Source organism: Anastrepha ludens, chromosome 3 (genome assembly GCF_028408465.1).
Source record: "Anastrepha ludens isolate Willacy chromosome 3, idAnaLude1.1, whole genome shotgun sequence".
Lineage (NCBI taxonomy): Eukaryota > Metazoa > Arthropoda > Insecta > Diptera > Tephritidae > Anastrepha > Anastrepha ludens.
In genome coordinates, this window is record NC_071499.1 from 103,988,154 (window position 1) to 104,011,937 (window position 23,784).

The following is a 23,784-nucleotide window of genomic DNA, read 5'->3' on the forward strand; positions in this document are numbered from 1 at the left end:
TTGCACCGGAGCTTTTCCGACTACTTCAGGCCCGGCATTAGATGCTCTGTTTGGTTTACCACCATTTGATTAATTCATCCAAGGAGAGACCTTGAAGGCAATCTGCAGGCTGAAACACAATGGGAACTGGTATGGCCCCTGTCCGGCATTGGAACACAGAGAAGGCATGGACGTCGATCCAACGATTCTCTCCATGCCCCTTGACTCCATGCCACAAGCGAGCTTGGCAGGCTGAGAGAGGCTGGAGATGGACTAAACTGATGTTACCTGTCATGTCCGATCGACTGTCGCAAACCCTTCTGTCATTAAGCAGAGGGGAGTGCAGACGGCTGGTTGGACTGATGACGGGCCACTTTCTGTAGGCGAAGCACATGGAAAGCTTGGGCATCTCAGACAGTGTACTCTGCCCAGCTTGTGAAGAGGAGGATGAGACGGCGGACCAATTCCTGTGTGTCTGCCCCGCCTTCGCTCGAATCAGGTTTGAGGTCTTTGGCACTGATGTGTTAAGAGCGACCATCTTGGCTCCTTGGCACCACACAAGATCTACTCCGATTTCTTCGCAGATCGGGTAGATGTAAAGAAAATTAAAAGGGAATCCAAGTGTAGTACAATGGACTTAATTAATGACTGAGTGCTGCACTTGCTAGACAAAAAAAAAACAAGATTCACCGTTAGGGTCATAGCTCTATTCCCGCGTTGCCGACATATGATCATTTGTACCTTCATCTATTCGCCACTTGCTAACTCTTGCCAAAAAAAAGAGACCTTATTTTACACTATTTTCAATATGATTCTTTTTTTGTGTATAGTAGGAATTAAAACAAGATTGAAAACAATTTTAGCGCCGAAAAATGTTGAATTTTAACCAGTGCGATGGTAATTATTTGCTGTGTGGTTGCGGCAATGAAAATAAGCCAGCTGCAATTCAAGTTTTGGAGCAATCATTATACTTTATATTCGCCATATAACTCCGCTGCCATCATAAAATATCAAAAAAGGCTTCAGTGACAGCCAAAGCCAATCAATGGAGTGTGCCATGTGTCATGAAAAAGCTGCTCATTAAATTCGTAGGTTGTGAAGCCCAGACACTCACAGCCTTAACACCTTTCAAGGACATTATTTTTGACCAGATGTCGTACAAAATGCGCGAAAAAATAGTGCAAATATTTTTATCAAATATTTGAGTTCATATTATACAATCACCTATAAAAATACGATATTTCAGCAATATCGTTTTACTATATTTCGAACAATTTTATTTATACTGAATCACCCAACCCAGTTGTAAACGTTTAACGCACCGCGTATATGCGCACCATAAATTCTCTTACTATTACTTACGAAATTTTTAAAACATTTTTGTTGTAATAAAAATTGATGCGAAACATGTATGTATGTATGTATATTTTCTTCTTGTTTCTGCTTGAATGACTCAAAGCTTACATACGCAATTTAATGGAAAATATTTACATAAATGCATGCATACATACATATACAATACATATATGCAAGGCATATTTATAAGAAAAATTGCTAGTTCATTGTTCTCAAAATCATTCGATTATTGCAGTTTAGTCACTAATTTGAATATTTTTCCATCAATTTTATACTTACGCATACAAAGAATGAAAAAGAAAAGTCGAATTTAACGAAAATCTGTGCAATATTTACCTGCAAAGAAAAGAAAGAAAACAATTATTAATACACATATTGAAGAAAAGTATGCAAAAAAAAATGTATATTTATTTTTTTCATTTCTTGTTTCAAAGGCAAATACTAAATTTTAGTTTACGGCAAGAATAAACTATTAATTAAAATTGAAATGTGTTGCCTGGCCTTGAGCCTAGAGAAATTATTATTTTTGTTGGCAAATTAATGCAGCTGATGTGCAAATACAAATAAACACGGCAAATGGGCGAACAGAATAGAAGATAAGCTAAATTAATTTTGGTTTCTGAATATGTAGCGGGATGCGGATTTTATAAATTTGTATACATAAATATTTTCAATTTCATACACGAAATCTAATGAAGAAAAAAAAACTATAACTTCTGTTTTTTGTTTTTAATTTTGGTCAATCTTCACAGTCTGCTAGTCGCTAACTAATTAATAATTAAAAAGTTCGACAAAAAAGAAAAATATAGAAAGAGTTTAATTTGCATGGAGCCAAAAAATATGTATGTATATGCATGTTCGCAAGTTTTCACCCTCTCCCAAACCACCTTTAACAGAGGAGAATTCATTATCGCTGTTTTAGGCACAGCAATGAGCGGCGGCATCATCATCAACCAAAGTCAGTCGTTTTATATAGTACACTCCGCAACTCTTTACAAACTTTTGTTGTGAAAAAATTTACATTCTCCAATATATTCCAAAACATAGCACTTACTTACCCACTCGCACACGCACTCATATGTAATTACACATAAAAAATTATTCACCAATGCAGATAACCTTCGCTGCTACGAAAATTTAATAGTGCTCGTACAGCCGATCAGCAAATGAGCCACCCATAGGTGGTGAAGCCAACCAGTCAGGCGGTCTGTCAGCCAGTCAGTCGGCCAACTAGTCGTTTGCTGCGTACCCGCGTATTTGTTGGCATGCATGTGTGGTCGTTTGAACGCCCAACGCACTGTTGAATAATCAGTCAGTTAGTTAAGAGTGTGGTGAAAATCACACACACACACGTAAAACATTTACACAATATTTTAATATTTGCAGCAGCAGCAATAACAAAAACCATTACTACTACAGCAACAGTGACAATAAAACAGCACAGCAACTAATAGTCGCGTCAATGGCAACAAAATGGTAGCCTTGACCGTTGGAAGGTGATGATTTGTGTCGAACAAGATTGCCGAATGTTTGACTGGTTGGTCGATGAATGAAGAGCAAAAAAATAAAAATAAAATAAAGACACGTGAGATAAGAAACCAGATGTCGAAGAAAAAAAAAATTATTATAATTAAACATAGAATTAAAAAACATACTGCTGAAACTTTTAAATTTAAAGAAATATTGAAATTTTTAAATGAAAAAAATTCCAAATGTTTTAATAAACGTATAAAATATATGCTTGGAAAACTTTTACTCTTAATTGCAAATTTCGAAATTAAGATCAAAGTTAAGTAAAAGGCAGATTAAAGCCGACAAAAGCCACAACAGGAAACCAAAATTGACGGGCATTTTTACAGCAACGAGTGGCAAGTGGAGAGTGTTGAACTCTTTTTCTCAGACTTAAGAGTCCGAAGCCATACAAAATACTTCATCGTTTATTAGTAAGCAGGTCTTACCACACTGGGAATTAGTGAGAGAGACTACGAAGTACGTTTGAAAATTTTGCTTTTTAAATGCACAAAGTATTGAAAAAAACAGTTTATGTAGCTTTTGTTGTTAATGAGTTAAACTTTTTTTTGCAATTAATAGCCACTAAATAAACAAAAGTAAAATAATCAAAACTAGTCAAAATGTCGCACATCTAATTTATTGTCCATGAGTGTCGATATATTAGATCGGCTAAAAGGTGTACGAACACCTATTTGAGCCACTGTTGGTATGCATTATTGCCATTGACTTGAACAACACCAACAGAGTCTTATCCAGGTTCATTCGAATGGAATTTGTTGTTAAAAAAAATTCACAAGTTTAACCAAATAAATGTGATAATTTGTATGGGCATTCAAGCGACACCAATTTGCACCAGGCATACCAGTTAGTGAATGTGTCAGAGGTTTGTATGTACAGGGTGGGCCAAATAAGACCTACTAATGTTAAGCACAAATTACTTTTTTATTTTTTGACATATTTATTTTTCTCTTTTTGTAGGTTATAATTGAATTGTTGGAAATTCATTATGGAACCCTACAGTACAACACAACGCGTTAAAATGATCGAGTTTTTCTATTCTTACACAATTAGCCACACAAATTGATTTTTTAAATAATGTTTTGATGTCAGATGAAGCGCATTTCCATTTAAATGGTTATGTCAACAAGCAAAACTGTAGATTGTGGGGCTCTGAAAAGCCAAGGGCAACACACCAACATCAGTTGCACCCATCTAAATGTACTGTTTGGTGCGGTGTTATGGCTATTAGAGTTATCGGTCCATATTTCTTCGAAAATGAGGATGAAACGCCGGCATCGATTTCAGGAGCTTCTTACAGAACATTGATTGACAACTTTTTGCGGCGGAGCAGTATTCTAATTTGTGGTTTCAACAAGATGGAGCAACTGCGCATACTGCTAGGCAGTAGTCTTTAGTCATTTGTAGGTCTTATTTGGCCCACCCTGTAGTTGCCCCAGTGATGCGCAACCAACTTCTCGACAATTGCGGTAATTTTTTTGCGGTTAGAATTACTCGACGTATCATAGCATTCTCAGCTGTCCCCTACAGTCAGTTATTCAGTCATGTTCGTATGAATATTTTAGATAAATATTTGCAAAGCAAACATACGTGATCTGCCATGTGCCACCTGACAACGTCTAAAAAAAAACCACATATGAATACAGAGAAAATACAGCATTGACTTCGAATCCACCGCAACCAACTAACAGTATGTGAAAACGTCTGGCTAAGCCATTGGGACGGGCATAGCAAGACTCACAATCGGCGCGTTCTAAGTTCATTTGTTCTGAAGTAACGTTCATTTGTAAATTTATACACTGTATATATAGATGCCAAAGTATATCTGTCCTCACCCAGTATACACTGTAGACAAAATATGGGGGAAAAAGTTATTAAAAAAAAAATGTTTGCGACCAAACACAAACTAGTTAGCAAAGTAGTACATTTTTCTTCTGTTGCAAGATAGTAAAAAACCCGAAACTTCAAACATGAAATTGTCAACAAAATTCAAAAACCAAAAATATATAAATAGAATTAGTGTAATTGAGACCAAACGCAAACTAGTTAGAAAAGTATTGTAGTTCTATTGTAATGCAAGTAAAACAAAAGAATCTTCAAAAATTAAATAGTCTACAAAATAGAAAAACAAACAAAACTTTGTAGAGAACTGGAGTAATTGGGACCAAACGCAAACTAGTTAGGAAAATAATTCATTTTTCTTCTGATTAAATGAAAGTAAAAACAACGGTATCAACAAAATACAAACAAACAAAAGTTCTTGCCGAACTAGTGCCATTGCAACCAGACGCAAACTAGTTAGAAAAGTAGTTAATTTTTCTCTGTTGAAATTTATGTAAAAAAACAGAATCTTTAAATATGAAATAGTCATTGTGTCCTTGCAACCAAACGCGAACCAGTTAGAAAAGTAGTTCGTTTTTCTTGTGTTGCAAAGAATTTAAAAAACGAATTCTAAAACATGAAGCGATCAACAAAATACAACCAATCAAAAATTCGTACCAAACTAATATAATTGCGACCAAACGCAAGCTAGTTCCAAAAGTAAAGCATTTTTTTCTGTTGCAATGAATATAAAAAATGCATTCTACAGCACGAAACATGAAAACTAAACATAAAAAACAGTCTAAAATATTGGGTAGTCGAAAAAGTCTTTTCGTATTTCTAATCAAACTTCAACTCATTTTTTTTTATATTTATAATGAACTTTATTAAACCAAATATGTACCATTTTGGTCGACCACCTTTTGCCATTTTTCTTCTAGAGACATTATTCCATTTATTATTATTTTATTATTTATTATTAAAGTCAAAACATACAACCATAGGTTATTTTTACAATGATTGACCTTAAGAATAGTTGACATCAGTGTAAAACTTTTGTGGTTTCTCGGCGAAAAACTGCGACAAGTAATTTTCACAGGCTTCTCTTGAAGCCAACTTTACTCCATTAAGGGAGTTCTGCGTTGACCGAAACAAATGGTAGTCCGATGGTGCAAGGTCAGGGGTATAAGGTGGATTTTTGTCGAGTCCTCAAAGATGTGTGTGGCCTAGCGTTGTCCTGATGGAAGAGGACGCCCTTTCTGCAGATCAGCTCTGACCGTTTTTTTCGATTGCTTGCTTCAATTACATCAGTTGTTCACAGTAAAGTGTAGAATCAATCGCTCGAGCAGGCTGGAGCAGCTTATAGTGGATGATTCTTTTCCAATCCCACCAAACACACAGCATAACCTTTCGAGGCGTCAATCCTGGCTTTGCGACCATTTGTTGAGCTTCACCACCCTTGCACCATGATCTTTTTCGCACATTATTGTCGTATTTGATCCACTTTTTGTCTCCTGTTACCATTCGCTTCAGAAATGGTTCGCTTTCATTTTGTTTCAGCAAAGAATCGCAAATGTTAATTCGGTCCATTAAATTTTTCACAGACAATTCATGTGGTACCCAAATATCGAGCTTCTTTTTGTAACCAGCCTTTTTTAAATGGTTCAAAACCGTTCGATGATGAATGTTTAGTGCCTTGGCGATGTCATGGCAGCTTATGTGACGGTCCTGGTCAATCTTTTCCATAATTTCATCGACTTTTTCAACGATAGGTCGACCAGAGCGAGGTGCATCTTTCACATCGAAATTTCCAGAACGGAAGCGATCGAACCATTCTTGTGCTACACGAACTGATACAGCATCGGCTCCGTAAACTTCACAAATTGCATTGGCGGCTTGCGTGGCATTCTTCCCTTTTTTATACAAAAATTTCAAAATATAGCGAATTTCTTCATTGCTTTCACTCATTTTTGAACAGATATAACTTTTTTTCAACTCCTCCGAATTTAATTTTTTTTGGTTAAATGAAGCTTAAAATGTCACCTTTCTAACACCATGTGATATGACACAATGTGATTGGTAGCACTGGAGATAGATAACTCCAACGACATCTATTGACAAAATACGAAAAGACTTTTTCGACTACCCAATATTGTCAGAAGTAAGAAAATTCTTTTTCTGCCTCAACTACTGCTAGTTTCAATCACTCAGATTAGCAACTTCAAAAAAATAATAACAAGCAAAGCCAGAGCCCAACAATTTATAACCCACTTCTACTATTCATGTCATAAGTGTGATGGGAATTTAGAGTATAGTGCAATCGACTGCAAGTGAAGCAAATGATTTACAGCCTTATTAAAATTTGCAATTGCACAATAATGATTATGCATCAAGTTTTGGTATTAAAAGTGAAATTAATTAAAATTAATTGAAGACTACTTTTGTTAACAAATAATAATTAATTGATGTTTTTTATTATTTTCCTTTATGATGCAAGTAAGAAAATTTCGAAAAAAAAAAATCCTTACGATTATAATTGACACTCACTGTTTGTACGTACTTCCTGCTATTTTCTCATGTATCTCCCCATATAAATGTGTGTATTTTTCCATGCCTGTTTGCATAAATTAAAATATTTTCAAGCCAAACAAAACGCGATCTTTGCGCTTTGGCGTTACCTGCTTTGTGGCGAGAAAAAAATTGTTAATTCTTTTACAACCTTCACCAAGCGTCGTCCTACGGTTGAGATTATAATGACGATGCGGTACGGCAATACAGCATTTTGTGTTTGTGCTAAAAATGTTAATATTTGTTTTTTTAGTTTGTTTGTTGATTTAATTTCCAGTTTTAAAAGTTCATTTTATATATTTTTGCCATGTTATTTACAATTCGCAGTGCAAATACGGATATTTTCCCCAATCTCTTCGTATCTTTATTTGCTTCATATGCAAATTCACTTTCCAAGAATTGTGTATGATTAAAAAATTTCTGAAAAGTCTGGGCAAATATTGAGACTATTCGAGAAAGGTGAGAAGTGAGTTGGCGCGAAGTGAGTTGCTGATGTGTTAGTGTGAAACATTTTCGAGTACCAGCCTGCCGGAGCGGAACGATTGAGATGATGTAATAAATAGCAGTCACTTCACATTTCCTGTTTTGGTTTAATAAAATGGAATTATTAACAACTCGGACAACCCTTCAAGTGGTATTCATCAACGATTATCTTAAGATCAGCGACTTTCGGTGATTTAAGATGTTCTTCATGAAAGACAGCGAAATTTTTCCATTCGAACAACCAAAAAGTACGTTGGCTTTTTGTTTTTGTCGGGACACTTAGCAAGTAGAGCTCTCAGACAACATTAAGTCTATTGTACTGCGCTCGGTTTCCTCTTTTAACTTTCTTTAAATCTACCGGGCCTCCGCTTCTTAACACATCAGTGCCAAACTCATCAAGTCTGATTCAAGCGAAGGCCGGGCAGACAGACAGAAAGTGGTTCGCCGTCTCCTCCTCCTTTCCACATGCTGGGTAGAGTTTATGTGACTATGTGCTTCGCCCATAAGAAGTGGCTTGTCATCAGTCCAACCAGGTGCCTACAGCCCTTTCTGCTTACTGACAGAAGGATCTGCGACAGGAGGATCTGCGGCAGTAAGATGGCTACTCACTTTGGCTCTATTGGATAGATCGGTCATTCTTTGGAGTACTTATGTCAATTTAGTCAGACCTGATAGTATCTCGGAGTGTTCAAACTGTCATTACTTGCTGAGAACTCGCATGCCAAAGCTATTTTAACCTTTGGTTGCAGATTTTAAAGAAAAAAGTTACAAAATTCTTTTTGAACAATCTAAAGGAGTTAACTTCAAACATTAAAGGAAATTCTAATAGCTTACGACGGTGTGGAGATGGTTTCAAACAGAGGGTCTGTCCGTTGAGTGGCAACATCAAGACATCAATGAGAGCATTGGCGTGACCACAGCAATTTTTAATTAGTTATATGTATTATTCTTCTTCTTTTTGATTAGCGCGATAAACGCTTACGCGATTTTGGCCGAGTTTAATAAAGCGCACCAGTAGTTTCTTTCTCGTGCTAACCGGCGCCGGTTTAACACACCAAATGAAGCCAAGTCCTTTTTCACCTGATCTTTCCAACGCAGAGGAGGTTTGATTAACCTTCAATATTTCCTTTGCTCTTGTCGCTCCACAGTCAGCAGACCTCAAAATATCCTCTGGAAGTTGTACAGCTGAACTATTAACTACAGCCACAGCTAGCGGTACGCCTTGGCATGCAAAATCACGAGCTGAAACCACGAGATTCCTATTCCTTTCGTAAGGTCTCAGAATTAAAGCCAATCTATTGATGGCGAGTTTGAAAATGGCTCTGATCTACAGCCACTCAATATGAGCCTGAGTCTACTCAACGCAGCAAGCTTATTTTAGGCTAAGCGACAGTAAAAAAAGCGACTGCGCGCTGGCTCAAAGACTGCTAGATCTTATAATTTACTCGCACAGTCAGGCTGTCATTAAATCCGTACATTTAATTACAGTTCAAGGTAGCAATAGTCCGAGCTGATCACGAAATACACCACGAACGTTGTAGCGACTTTAGAAACAGGAGCAAACCGAAATATGCGCCACGAACGAACCAGAAAGGAAAGGAACTTCACAACTTTCGGCGAACTTTCCTGAAAATGTGGGGCACTTCGTCAGCATTGCCTTAGGCTGGCTTACATTGACAAAGCAAATGTGAATTAGGTCACAGGATCTATTTTTTGGGTAGGGCACAAAGGTTCTTAAGGCAATGCAATATTCGTTTGATCTACTCTATTTTCCTTTTAGGGTAACCGAACAAGCCTGTCCAAAAAATTTAGAAAACAATATTTCAAGTCGCTGTAGTAGTTACTTGCACCTCATAATAATAATAATAATATTATCCCCAACTACGTTTTGGAAAGTCTAGACTCGGCATATTCAGCACTCTGTGATGTAACGTAACAAACTGCTCAAGAAAGAGCGAGACTAGAATTTTCACTAGTGCGGTATCGCAATAGGCTTTCACAGACGAAGCGGAACGGCAGCCACCATAGCATAAATAGCCTCACAATAAACTAATTTATAAACCTAATCTACATGGAAAGCATGGTAGTCAGTAGTACGAGTATTTGGTATGTGTGGGTATCGAACAAATAAGCACGTAAGTATGAAATTATTGAAAAACCAAAAGTGGTAACTCTTCTGAAAGCACCTGCAAGCCTCCTAGTATTAGAGGAAAATTATATTTTTATTTCTATATTTTTCTATTTATTATGAAAAATTGCCTCATAAAAGCCCATTATACTAGAAGCCCTTTCATTTTTAGACGAATATCAAGCAGGCATTTATGTAACCTCTCTCCGCTTCTCATGAAATTCATTAAAATAAAATGAAAAATGTAATTAGCATCAAAAATAAATGCCAAAACAATTTCGTCGAAAATCTCTTACTCATCGTAAGATTTTGAGGAATGGGAACTATGCCCTAATGACAATGGCGACGACTCAAAACGAAATTATACTACAATACAGCAACAAAAAAATAATTTCAACAAAGAAACATTTATTTGAAGAAATGCTGACGCTCAAGAAAATGTCGGCTAAATTAAAAAAATGTGTAGTAGTTCAAAGGAAATATTTTACAAATTACGCCAGTATAATTAAAACGTTATTTTTATATTTAGCAAACACAAGAGAAAAGCAACGAATTGAGCGAAATGAATGAGAGCCAAATTTAGAAACCAGGTGAATGGTGAACGAAAAAATTTTCAGATACACATGGTAGAAAAAGTCTGCGTTCACCCACTGTTATAAAGTATTAAAATAATTTAACGTGTTTATCTTAAAACTCTCAGTTATTTCTTTTCACTTATTTCAAAGAAAATTATTCGTAGAGGGTATGAACAAACTTTTTTGGAGTTTGAGCTGCGTCGTGTTCAGATAACGGGATTGTAGTACAGTTACTTAAATAGGCTGAGCAGAAAAAGTGTGCGTTCATTTCGAATAGTGACGATTATTTGCATGGCAATTACGTTAAATTTAATTGTAAATCATTCATGTAGTTGACGCGGTTAAGAACAAATCTAAAGAGGGGAAAATTTATATTAGAAATACATTTTTTGTTACTATAGACCAAAGGCGAAAAGAAATAGATATTGGTGAAAGGAAAATCATTGTAAGTTTGTGGCAAAATAGTAAGAGCTATCGGGAAATCGCGAAAATTGTTGGGAGGCAATACTCCTCGGTCCAAAGAGTGATAAACAACTTCAAGCAAACGAATTCTATGGAGTCTAAGCCTCGTTCTGGGCGTCCAAAAAAACTGACGGAAAGAGAAGAACGCAACATAACTATTCTTGTGAAGTCTAATCCACGACTAACAGCAAGCCAAATTTCAAAAGACATGAAAGTAAAATACCAAAAGAAAGTACATCCAGATACAGTAAGAAAAATTCTAAAAAGAATCGGATTTCACGGCAGAGGGGCCCGAAAAAAACCCTTCATATCGCGAGTAAATCGACTTAAGCGGATGGCTTTCGCCAAGGAATACGTAAACAAGCCACCTAAATTGTGGAATAGTGTGACTTTTTCAGATGAGAGCAAGTTTTGCATTTTCGGGATAAAAGGTCGTAAAATTATTTGGAGAAAAAACGGAACGGCACTTGGAAAGCAAAATCTGGTACCTACGGTAAAGCATGGGGGAGGAGGTGCCATGATATGGGGGTGTATGGCTAGTTCGGGCGTTGGAAATATATAGTTTATTGAGTCGATAATGAACAGACATGATTATCTCGATATTTTAAAAACGAATTTGAGAGAAAGTGCAATCAAACGGGGACTCGGTGAAAGATTTGTTTTCTAACAGGACCACGACCCGAAACACACAGCAGAGATTGTTAGGTTGTGGTTGTTGAATAATGTTCCAAAACAACTTCGCACACCCCCACAATCACCTGACCTTAACCCCATTGAGCACTTATGGGACGTTCTAGAAAAAAAAATACGAGAGCGTACAATAACTAGCAAGGAAATGCTTAAGAACGCGCTTAAAGAGGAATGGGAAGCCATAAGTCCAGAAATAACAGCCAAACTAGTTGGATCAATGAAAAGACGCCTTCTAGAAGTCATAAAAAGGCGTGAATATCCAACTAGCTATTAGTTTTAAAACATTTCTATGATCTTAAGCCTTTTATTTTATTATTATTGAAGTGAACGCAAACTTTTTCCGTTTAGTTTGAATGGCCTTTTTAATTTTATGTGATCTCATTTTAAATTTGATTTTGTTATTGGTAGCGAATTATGTGTGATAGTTACGTTTAAGTGAACTAAATAAAACTCATTAAAAAAATTGTCTGAAATATTTATTGTTTTGAACTTTTTCTAATGCAAAGAATATTTGCATAGGTGAACGCAGACTTTTTCTACTATGTGTATGTAATTCCTACGTACATATTCAGATAGAAAGCAATCTAGCAGCATCAAAAAAAAAGAACAATGAAAATTATTCACTTCAAGAATAATGAAAATATTTAGTAAAGCTAAAAATATCGCGCGTTTGGCGCAAGAATGTCATAACTGAAAAAATCAAAAATCGACAAAAATGGAAGAACAATAAAAAAACGAATAATTAAAATATTTAATAGAGAAAAAAATATTGTGCGTTTTCTGCAAGAATGTCATAACCCAAAAACTCAAAAATTTGAAAAAAGCGAAAGAAAAGTTACGAAAATATTTAGTAAAGAAAAAAGGAAAAACGGAGAACAGCGACGATGAATATTTAGTAAAGAAAAAAATCGTTCGTTTACCGCAAGAATGTCATAACTCAAAAATCGAAAAATTCAGAAAAACTGAAGAACAATAAAAAAAACTACTCGAAGATGAAAATATTTTGTACAGAAATAAATATATCACTCGTTTGCTGCAAGAATGTCGTAACTAAAAAAAATAAAAATCAGAATAACGGAAAAACAGTGGAAAACGGAAGAAAAATTACAAAAATGTTTATTATGCAAAAAAATATCGTGCGCTTCCTCCAAGAATGTCATAACTCAAAAAGTAAAAAATTCAGTAAAACGGAAGAACAATGCACAAATTAAGAAGACAGCAAACACACAATGAAAAAATTCGATCACAGAATAATGAAAATATTTAGTAGAGAAAAAAAAACATCGTGCGCTTGACACAAGAATGTCATAACGAAAAAAATCAAAAAACGGGAGAACAATTAAACAAATTCACTAGAAGAATAATGAAAATATTGTATTAGTAAAGAAAATAAATATCCCGCATTTCCGGCAAGAGTGTCATAACTCAAAACCTTAAAGATTCGAAAAAAAAAACCGAAGAACGGTGGAAAAGCGGAAGAACAGTTAGAAAAAAATTTTGTAAAGAAAAAATCGTTCGTTTGTCGCAAAAACGTCATAACTCATTTAATAAAGTTTTCAAACGACTTGAAAATATTCAAATTACTATCCCTCCGTGAGTATAAGCATTAGAAGGCATATTTTCATCTAATGAGGTACTGTTAATACATATCACCTACATATAACACTATAAAAAGAATATTTTCAGAAATTAAATTTCCGAATTGAAAACAAAAACAAAGAAACAGCAATCTCAATTTAAATTCAAACGCAAAACAGTTTGAGGAAATTAAAGTAATGCCTGATTTATGCGTTTTAGCTGCTGGTCTCTGTCACAGAAAAAAACAAAAATCAAAAAAATAGAAACCAGCGCAATCCGCAAATCACGAGTTTGGACCATAATTCTGTCACATTTCTGTTTACGCAAAAGGAAACAATATAAAGGAAATGTGAATTTCACAATTTTTTATTCTTTTCTTTTTCTTTTTACACACAAACACACGCACGCACATCAACACGCGCACTTTGCAAACAAAGGATATATAAATATCGCTACCGAATTGCTAGAATAAAAGGAAAAGATGACAGTGCACTAACATAAATTATAGTTGCCAACAGCACGAAAACAAAACAATGCCAAAGAGCATGAAAGGCGAAATTTGAACTAAACTAAGGGCAAAGGGCGTATGCATGAAAAACGAGCAAAGTGTAAGAGGAAGACAGCGCAGCTATTTTGCACGACGACGAGGTCACAAATAGTATTTTATACACACATACGAGTACACTTTAATATAGTTAAAAAATAAAACTAAAAAAATATATACATATACAGTTATGTACATGCTCCTAGATACACTCTGCGTCATATAATTAGGGCCACATATTTTTGTAATTAATATTTAAAGCAATAACTGATTTGAAACCCTTCCAAAATATTCACAATTTTTTTTACTTAAGAAGAAATCAAATAGAAATTACTATCGGACGAAAGTCAAAATCAAAAATGCCATTTATTAATTATTTATTAAACAATGTTTTATATAAAATTTAGGTGTCAAATTCGATGGCTGTAAAATGTCATGGACTATAAGGGGGCATGCATTGTCTTTTCTGATGAAAAGAAATAGATATATACATATGTATTTCGACTCCTAAAAGGCACGATTTTTAGTCTCGATTCACACACAGAGACATCTTGAAGACAGAATCTGGAAATTCTCTTTTGATGTTGCACGCGCGTCACACGGATAAAATTGTTTTCGTAGCAATCGTTGCTTTTCACGTTTACTTCAAGATACAGCTTGGTTTACTTCTTTACCTAAGTTTGACAGACAATACGAATTAAAAGCACAAAACGTGCCGCCAGTACGGAAAACAAACTTTCCTCTCTCTTTCCGGTCTGTCATTCTCCCACGAACAAAATGTTTCCCTGTGCAAATCGGCACTTCCTTTCACAATTTTACAAATTTAAACAATTTTAGAACTAAAAAACAAAAACAAACAAACGAGGCCATACTTTAAACAAATTTGGAACACTGCTTAGTTCTGAAAAATTTCCGGCCCACCTTTTGAACTCAATGACGGTATCCCACAAACAAATTTTAGAAAATACTTTGACCGAGTTTCGAAACATTTTCGGAATACTTCCTTCGAGCTATGCACCAAGTGCAGAACAATCACAAGCGTCTGTCATCGTTACTCACGTTAGCTCACTTCCGAACGGGTGTTCGGAAGCTACCCAGAGGATACGTGGGCTAATCCTGGACGTTGGGAGCTGCTTGAACCATATGCAGAAGAATCGTCCTGGTCACTCCCAAGTGAATGGCGACCAGTAACTTTCCCCACTTGCGTGGACTTCTACACATGGAACCCTCCTCCCGTTACTATATTCATCAATCTTAATATCGTGGAAAACAGAGTATTGAGGATGGTTGGCCCGGTAAGTGTAGGAAAACTGAAGACAATTTGATAATCACTGGGCCAGAAGGCATACATGCAGACCTCAAACGATATGCACCGAGAGCTCATTACCATCTTCACAAACTCTCGCCGTTATCGGAAATGAAGAGCTTCAACTGAAAGTTGAGAGCCATGGTGAAAAGAAATCGGAAGGTGTGGCCAAGATCAGACCGTTAAACGACTCTCAGCGAGTTTTAAAGAATCAGCTGATTGGCTGACGTTGACGGGGTCATGACAGCGGTTAGATAGTGTTGGTGATACACACACAAAAATTTACACAGTCTTCGCTCGTTTTGCTTTGTTACCGTCTAAACAACGACTGATTGCACGAGTCTCTGAATATGTGAGAAATGAGCTGTCGCTATTCGGCTGTCGAGTACCCGATGAAGTGGAAACCGAATTTGCTCGCAAAATTTTGTTTTTCGCCACAGCAGATCATCCAAACCCGGTAGGTAATCTAGCATGCTTGGGCGCCAGCTGATTATTTGAAATTCTCTTGGCTGAGACCAGCGCTATGGACATTGGAGCGGGTTAAACGGCTCCGACCCCATGTGTTCTCCCATCACTTCTTTTGAGAGAAATATTACGAATTTTTCAATGAAATTCACAGGAGATGTTCACTTCGTGCTTATTTTGCTAAAACTAGCACCAACACTATTCTGTTAATAATAGTTTTTAAGTTATTTGTTGATAAAGTTTGTCTTTTATCTTCACCAAATTTTGATAGAATAAGTGCATTTATCACATTTATTTTAATAAATATTGAAACTATATTAACATACACATACGTTTTTAACTCTTTTTATTTATTTATACCACAAATTAACCATTTATATTGCATTTTTAAGTTGCTAACTCCAAATATGCCAGATAAATTTACAATAACTGAAAAGCATGGCTGAATGGAGTGCTGCCAGAAGCAAAAAATAAAAAAAATAATAGAATGCCATTGAAAACGAAGCAACATAGGAACATAATTTCCACACACTCTTTTCTGTTAGAATAATGAAGGAATGGGGGTTTACAACCTCTAAGGTGTATATATTGAGTTCATAAATATATATAAATACAATATCGATATGATTTTCGAAATACAGTTCCGCTTCACGTAAAACTCCTATGTGCAGCGGAGACGGTGTTGCACTATTAAGGGTTATTTTTTTGAAGTGCGGCCGTAGGCCGCCTACGCAGAAAAAAGTTCTACGCAAAATGTTTTAATTATTCTTTTTTATATATAGATATTTAATATATAAAAAAGAATATATATAATATATTCATAATATAGGGAAAATTTGGAATAAAAAATCGCGCGATTTTTTATTCCAAATTTTCGCCTGCGGCGCTTTTTTTTCTTTTTTTTTAAATATATATATGTATAATATAGTGAAAATTTGGAATTAAAAATCGCGCGATTTTTTATTCCAAATTTTCGCCTGCGGCGCTTTTTTTTCTTTTTTTTTAAATATATATATGTATATATATATATCATATATTCATAATATAGTGAAAATGTGGAATTAAAAATATATATATCATATATATATATATATATATATGAATAGACGTATATCATATAGAAATAATTTGTAAAATTTTGTATTTCTAGTCATTTATTATCTTCTAAAATTGTTTATTTATACGATGTCTGGCAGCACTTCGGCTGGTTGTAGTAACCAAAATAGGAGGATTCTTGGTCAATTTTACAATTTTTAAACTCAAATAACTTAAAAACTATAAGCCTCCGGCCAGTGAGGTTTTCACTTTTGGATAGTAGAATACCCCCTCTACCCCCCCTTATACCCCTTTTTTTAAAAGGGGCGGGAGAACAAATGGGGATTTCCCCGGTTAAACCACTAGTTATCCAGCATTATCAACGTTAACCCTCCGTTGAACACCTTTTTTAAATCCTTCGGTTGGGCACTTGGGCCTGGCCGTTTTTCGCCCTGTTCGAGCATCCTTTTTAAAAGGTTATACCCATAAATCGATAGAAAATTTAATTTTAGGAAGCTACCCGGAAGCTCAAGTCGTTAGCTATAATAGAAATATATTAAATTCACGACAAAAGTCGAAGAAGTCTAGCCAGAAAAGGGTGCACAACGGAAGGTTAAGCTCGACGTATGTGCGGCTCTTCCTGTGTCCGCTTAGACCGCTCTTTTCTTTTCGTTCTACCCAGTCGAGATTATGCGTTTCGTGGACCTACTTTTATATGAGAATGCCAATTTCATAATGAGAAAAAAAAAAAAAAAGTTTGCTGAATTATCTTAAATTTACTTTATTCTCCAGAAGTTGTTTTTTAAGTAATTGCGGAAAATTGAATTGAATAATGAAACAATAAAATACTCTTAAATTTAGGTTAAAAAAAGGTATAAACAAATTTATATTTTTGAAAATATGGCTCAATGACTCAAAATAAGAAAGTAACTCTGAGGTAGAAAATAATTTTTCTTAAAAATCAATACGAGTATACCCTTCAGATTATCTTTTACTTAAAAGCAAATTATAATAAACTAGCATTACCCAGTGGGCTTCGCACCACCATACATAAAATGTTTTTTTAATATATATCGCAAGAAATTTTTCATATTGTCTGAGAGTTGAAAAAGTACAACTCCAGCTGGCTACAATCAAATGCGGCAGAGTGTACTTAGATTTGCTCGCACCACAGAGCGATGGGCGCAAACAAGTTGTGAGTCTGCCAAGTAACAGAAGTTAAGTGAAGTCGTGTATAAATTTTCATGTTTCAGCTGCCAAAAATGCTTTTTGAGCATTACTGAACTATGCATTACCGCAAGCTGGCAGTGCGCCAAGAGATTTCCTGCGCTATCAAAAGCAAAAAAATGAGGTGAACGAGTAAAGATGTACTCACAAACACACGCATAAACTTTTACGACCAGCATCTTTCAAGTAAGTTCATGGTGAGCAATACTCCTTCTTCTTGCTCACTTGTAATAAGGTACCGAGTTTGTGGTATGCCCAGTTGCATGGTTGTGGAATTTAAGACACGCTGTTGTAGTGCCCAACGTTAGGGTGTAGTCAAGTGGAAAATATTGCTGATGAAAAAGAAGGCACTAACCATTTGTGCACCACTCATACCTAATGCGGTTAGAAGGAAAAAATAAAAATTAAACAAAAAAAATGTAACGAAAATCCCCCAAAAAGAAAATAAGTTACCGTTGTGCATTTGCGTTGGCAGCCTGTTTTTCGGTTCGATAACTGCTAAAGCGCACAGCTGTGAAAATCCGTACTTCCTCGAGCCAGCCGCAGCTTGCCACGTCATTCGTTACTTTCTTCTCAATTTATGCCCGCATGGTCGTATTAATTTGTGGACTGTCATGCCTGTTTTTCCACCATCGTTCGGTACAATTTATATTTTCCTTTCTGCTCACATTTGCATTTATGCTTGCCGCTGTCAAAAAACTGTTTAGTATATGGAATATTCTCAATAATTTGCAGGCATTCAAATTTGTAAACGTAATGGGTTGAATATATTTGTGGAAGTTGTGTTAAAATAATGCGGTAGTGAAGGCGAATATTTAGAAGAAAGAAATTGCTGACGCATAGTCTGCAAGTTTGCCAAGTTTCTGAAAACACAACTTATTAGAGTTTTAAGCTGCTTGGCTTTGTTTTAGATGGAAAATTTTACTTTAATCTCTTGAGAACAATATTTTACAAGTAAAAAAGACCTCGACTAATATTTATCATCGAAAATTTCTTAACTAATTTTATCTTGCCAATATATAAATACAGTTTTTCCTTATATTTTTTATTTAAAGTTTAGGTGATGTGCGCTTTAAAATGTCTAGTTAGGTTTCAAGTGACTGAGCATTGAAGCATAGGTTTGGACAATTTTTTTCCAGGCATTTGTGGTCGTTGAGCTATACGCATTTGCACACTTCTATGCTGAGCTCTTTTGCCCAAAGGATCGCGGCGAAAGTGTTATGGGCGCATTCAAGAAATAAATTGAAGAATAAAAATAGATAGGTTCATATTTTCAATATCATATTCTAAACTCTCAATGCATCTGTACCACCTCTGCCCACTTCTCCGTTGAGACCAAACGATCGCTGCGAAAGAGTTACGGCCCATTCTGTTACCGATATCTTCAAAATAGAAAATGAAGGTTTTGATAATTTTGAGATAATATTCGAAATTCTCAGAACACCTGTACCAAAATGCGTAACTTCGGGCGAGTAAATACCGAGGATATTTACATAAATCGCTATGCATTGTTCCACTTCTCCGACGAGAGATGCTAGATCCACCAGACAGACCCTAAAGCTTGTGAAATAGTGAACTCTGACCCCCATTGAATAACCTGCAAATCCGCAGTTAATGAATTTGTCAGTTAAATCATTTCACTCAAAAGTCAGGCACCCACAAAAGTTGAAGCTTACTTCATTTTGCAAAAAATATTCGACCGCATATTACGCATTAATTTGAAACAATTGTAAAAATTTTTGAGCAAAACAATTTCCGTTTTTTGACTGGTTTATTTGAAAAAATTAGCAAAATATAAAATTTGTTTTTGAAGGAATCGAAAAATCTTCCGCAAATGTAAGCAATTAATTTTTTTTTTTTGGTAAAAACTTTTATACTTTTTTTTTTGTTAATTTTTTGATTGGTTTGTTTGAAACAATATAAAATTTGTTTTTTTCTAAAAAAAGTTGAAATGATGCAATCGTAAAATCTTCGGCAAATGTAAGCAATTAATATTTCTTTTTTTCTTTTGGCAAAGTTTTATACTTTTTTTGGTTTGTTTTTTTAATTTTTTGATTGATTTTGTTTTTCGTAAAAAATTTTATAAATTTTATTTTTTTTTGAATTTTTATAATTCCTCTTTATAATTTTTATCTTATTTTTCTATTTTTTTAATTTTTTTTAATTTTTATATATTGTTTATTTTATTTTTATACTTTTTGATTTTTAATTTATAAAATTTTGTTCAAATTTATAACAAAATTCCAATAAAATAATCGAGCAATCTTAGGCAAATAGGAGAATTTTAAAGTTTTTTGTTGCTCAAAAATGTAATTTAAAAGTTTATAAAATTGGTTTAAATTACGCAATCGCAAATATCTGACGCAAATAAGAGATATAAAATGCATTATTTCTTTTTTTACTAAAAGTTTTGATTACAAATTTTATACAAATGTTTTTAAATTTATAACTTTTTTAAATCTATATATAATAAATATATATTTTTTAATTTATATTTTGGTTTTTGAATTCATAATTTTGTTTTTAAATTAAAATTTTTTTTTAATTTATAATTTTGGTTTTTGAATTTATAATTTTGTTTTTTAAATTTTTAATTTTTTTTTAATTTATAATTTTTTGTTTTAATTTATAATTTTTTTTTTTGTAATTTATAATTTTTTTTTTTCTAATTTATAATTTTTTAACAAGTAATTAGGTAAATTAAAAACAGAACATTAAAAACTAAATAGAAAAAAAATTAAAAAAAAAAATGATGGGCATGATAACTCAGATAGTTTTCACCAGCTGATCTAAAAATTTACACAAATCTTCTTACATACATTCTACACAGAGTTCGTAACGTTTTTTGACCAGGTTTTTAAGCGCAAACAACGAAAATTACAAATTTTTTAACACGAAACCAAAAGAAAAAAATTTAAATACTCCTATTTGTTGACGTCCTATGCGCCAAGTTTGAAAGAAACCTATATACATACATATATATGTATATATTAACTTAATTTTTTGTTTTTTATCTAATTTTTGTAGAAAAAAAAATTTAAGTGCTATTTGCGTAGGATTTTTTTGATTGGTAAATTTAGCAGAATCTTATAATTTTCTTGAATTAACTTTCTTAGCCGCAAAAACCTGCTTAAGCGCTTTTATTTTAGCAAATTTTTTTCGATTGGTTAACTTAAACAATTTTTATAAAAATTCATATAACTTTTTTAGCAAAACTTTGTTTTCACGCTATAATTTATCGAACTTTAAAAAGGTTTTCATTTACTTATTTCATAAATAAAAATTGCAGTACCTGTAACGCACCGCATAAAGAAGTGTCTTAGAAAAACTACCTCACGCGAAGAAATTCATCTGCGTAATTTAGAAATTTTCTATTTCTGTATTATGCATATGTATGTGTGAAATATGCGTATGTATGTAAGAATCTGTTTTGAAGTTCAGTGCCTAAACCAAAGGTAAATAAGTTGTTTAGTAAAAGCAAAAACAAAAAACTTAAATTCTTTCCCTCACTGTGGTCTTAGCACCTAAGCACTTTACACTGGCTTAAAAACGCTATTTTATATTGCTTTAATTGTCAACAATCATTTTGCTTCAAAGCAACAATTTGCAATTACGACGCAACGCAGTGCTCTAATTGTATTTCCACTGAGCTGAGGGCACGCCAAGTATCCAATCTACCCGCTCGAAAGCTACCTAATGTTTTATTTAGCGAGATATATACATATGAATATATATGTACATACTATATACACATTAACATATACATACATGTACTTTCTATATACAAACATAAATTTTTTGCCATCCTGTGCTTCGCTTTTTTTCTCTGCTATCGCTGTACATTAACCTGGTGAGTCGTACGAGACCTCTCAACTGTCAGCATTATAATCGCGTTGCCAACTAGACAGCGCCACATCATGACCAACGCTATGGTGTTATTTGTTGTTGTTTGTTAATATATATTTATTAATAGTTTCGTTGTCTCATTTTAACCTCACTACGCGGCACTCAATGTGGGCCAGCCGCCACATTTGTGCGTTGTGCGCATTATTTTATTGTAAAGAGACGACCGACCACCCCAATCAGAGCCCATCCATGTCTGCAATTACCCAAACACTGAATTTTCAAAATGATTTCCTATTCACATTCACAAACGTGCATTCGAGCTATTGAGCTATTGTTTTTGTTGTATGTATTTGTAGATATTTGCATAGGAATTCTAAACGGGTATGTTCATGATGTCCAGCCTAGGCTAGCGTGACGTGGCACGTAATAAAATGGATTTTTGTGAAATTTTAATAGTTGTCTAACGGCAGCAATTTCTGCATATAAATATTTGATGAGTAAACTTTGCAGAGAAAATTTGCGCATTTAATTTATTATTTAACAGCAAATGGCACATTTTCATTTATAATACATGCGTGCGTGTGAGCGTGTGTATTTTTGTATTTCTACTATACATATACATACATCCATATAAATATAGATTTCTGTTATATATAAGTAAATATTTGCACATACACACATATATACAATATACGCTCTAATCGTGTGCACACTATAATCGCACTAACAACAAAAACACTGGCAATCTAAAACAAAATGGGCAATAATTGTTATTTTGTGCCATTTAAAGGCAGGCAAAAACAAGCAAGCCAGTAGCCACTTATTTATTAAAATCCAAAGCGGCCAAAAGGCAATGAACTATTTTCAGCATTAAACATTTAAAGTGATTATGAATATTTTAAATAAGCGCACATACCGCAAAAACAAAAAAAAAACGTTAACACAAAAATGAGAATACCAGAAATTAAGAAGTGTAATTTATTTGGCCATGGCAACGAGTCGGTGCGATTTGGAGGCCAATCGAAATGTGAGATGAAAAATAAAAACGTATAGCGAATTAACATAAAAATAGCTGCTGCTGAACAAGAAAACGTGTGAATAACTGTGCATGGAAAGGTATAAATTGCGAATTAAATTGCTTTTTGGTGTGATGGAAAATTTTTAACTAGAAAATATGCGAGCCATTCAATGATTTTTTTTTTGCTTTGTACGGGTACTGATTGTTTAGTTTCAAAATGGATATATGCAGTGGCACGCAAAATAATAGCAGTGCGACATATTACCAAGTTTTAACTATTCTTTTATTTTTATTAAAAAAAATTAATAAGTTATTATTTTTATATAAAAAAAAAAAATTTATAAAAACAAAATATTTTGTATAAAAAAAAAATAATTTTATTAGTAAAAACGATATATTAATACTATTTTTGTTAAAAAAAATATATATAAATCTTATTATTTTTATATATATTATACAGGGTGGCGCACGAATCGTGCTACAAAAACAAAACGTAATAACTTTTTTTCTGTGTGAGTAATCGGCTTTTTTTTTTTATTTTGCAGATTAGTATTTAGATTTACAAAAAATGGAGGCTTGGGATACCGAAAAGAGGATTTGGATAGTGCAGCGGTACCATGCTTTGCAGTCCATCATTTCCGTCCAAAGGGAATTTAGGCGGGAGTTTGGCGGCACTCCCCCGAGCAGATGGACCATTATGAGGCTGGTGAACATGTTTGCTGAATCTGGAAGCATCGCACGCAGACCGTACCATCGAGATCCCCATGTTCGGGTCGAAGCCACAACCGCGGCTGTAGCATCGTCAATTCAGGCAAATCCAAGAGTTTCGACTCGTAACTTGTCGGCGCAAATTGGAGTTAGCAGACGGTCATTGCAGCGGATAGTTCATGATGACTTAAACTTGTTTCCGTACAAAGTTCAAATCACAAGCAAATTAAACCCTCTGGATTTGCCTATTCGCCTGGAATTTTGCCAAAAAATTATTGAAATGGCCGAAGAAGACAACAACTTCATAAATTGCTTGTTTATGTCTGATGAGGCCCATTTTGATCTAAACGGCAATGTAAACAAGCAAAATTGCCGTATATGGAGTCAATCAAATCCGCAAATACTCCATGAGATGGAACTGCACCCAGAACGAGTCACAGTGTGGTGCGCAGTTTCATCAAGGTG

General features: G+C 34.4%; 1 protein-coding gene across 2 annotated transcripts in view; it reads right to left on the reverse strand.

The window, feature by feature from the left end:
* Positions 1–23,784, reverse strand: part of LOC128858664 (ataxin-8-like) — a 162,081-nt gene that overhangs the window by 74,599 nt on the left and 63,698 nt on the right. Inside the window, exon 4 of one of the 2 annotated variants that reach the window (XM_054095113.1) lies at positions 1,615–1,671. In XM_054095113.1, coding sequence (XP_053951088.1) covers positions 1,646–1,671 — 26 coding nt within the window. In that variant the 3' untranslated portion in view covers positions 1,615–1,645. Of the gene's footprint in view, positions 1–1,614; positions 1,672–23,784 lie in introns of those variants that run through there. The other variant, XM_054095114.1, reaches the window with a different exon arrangement.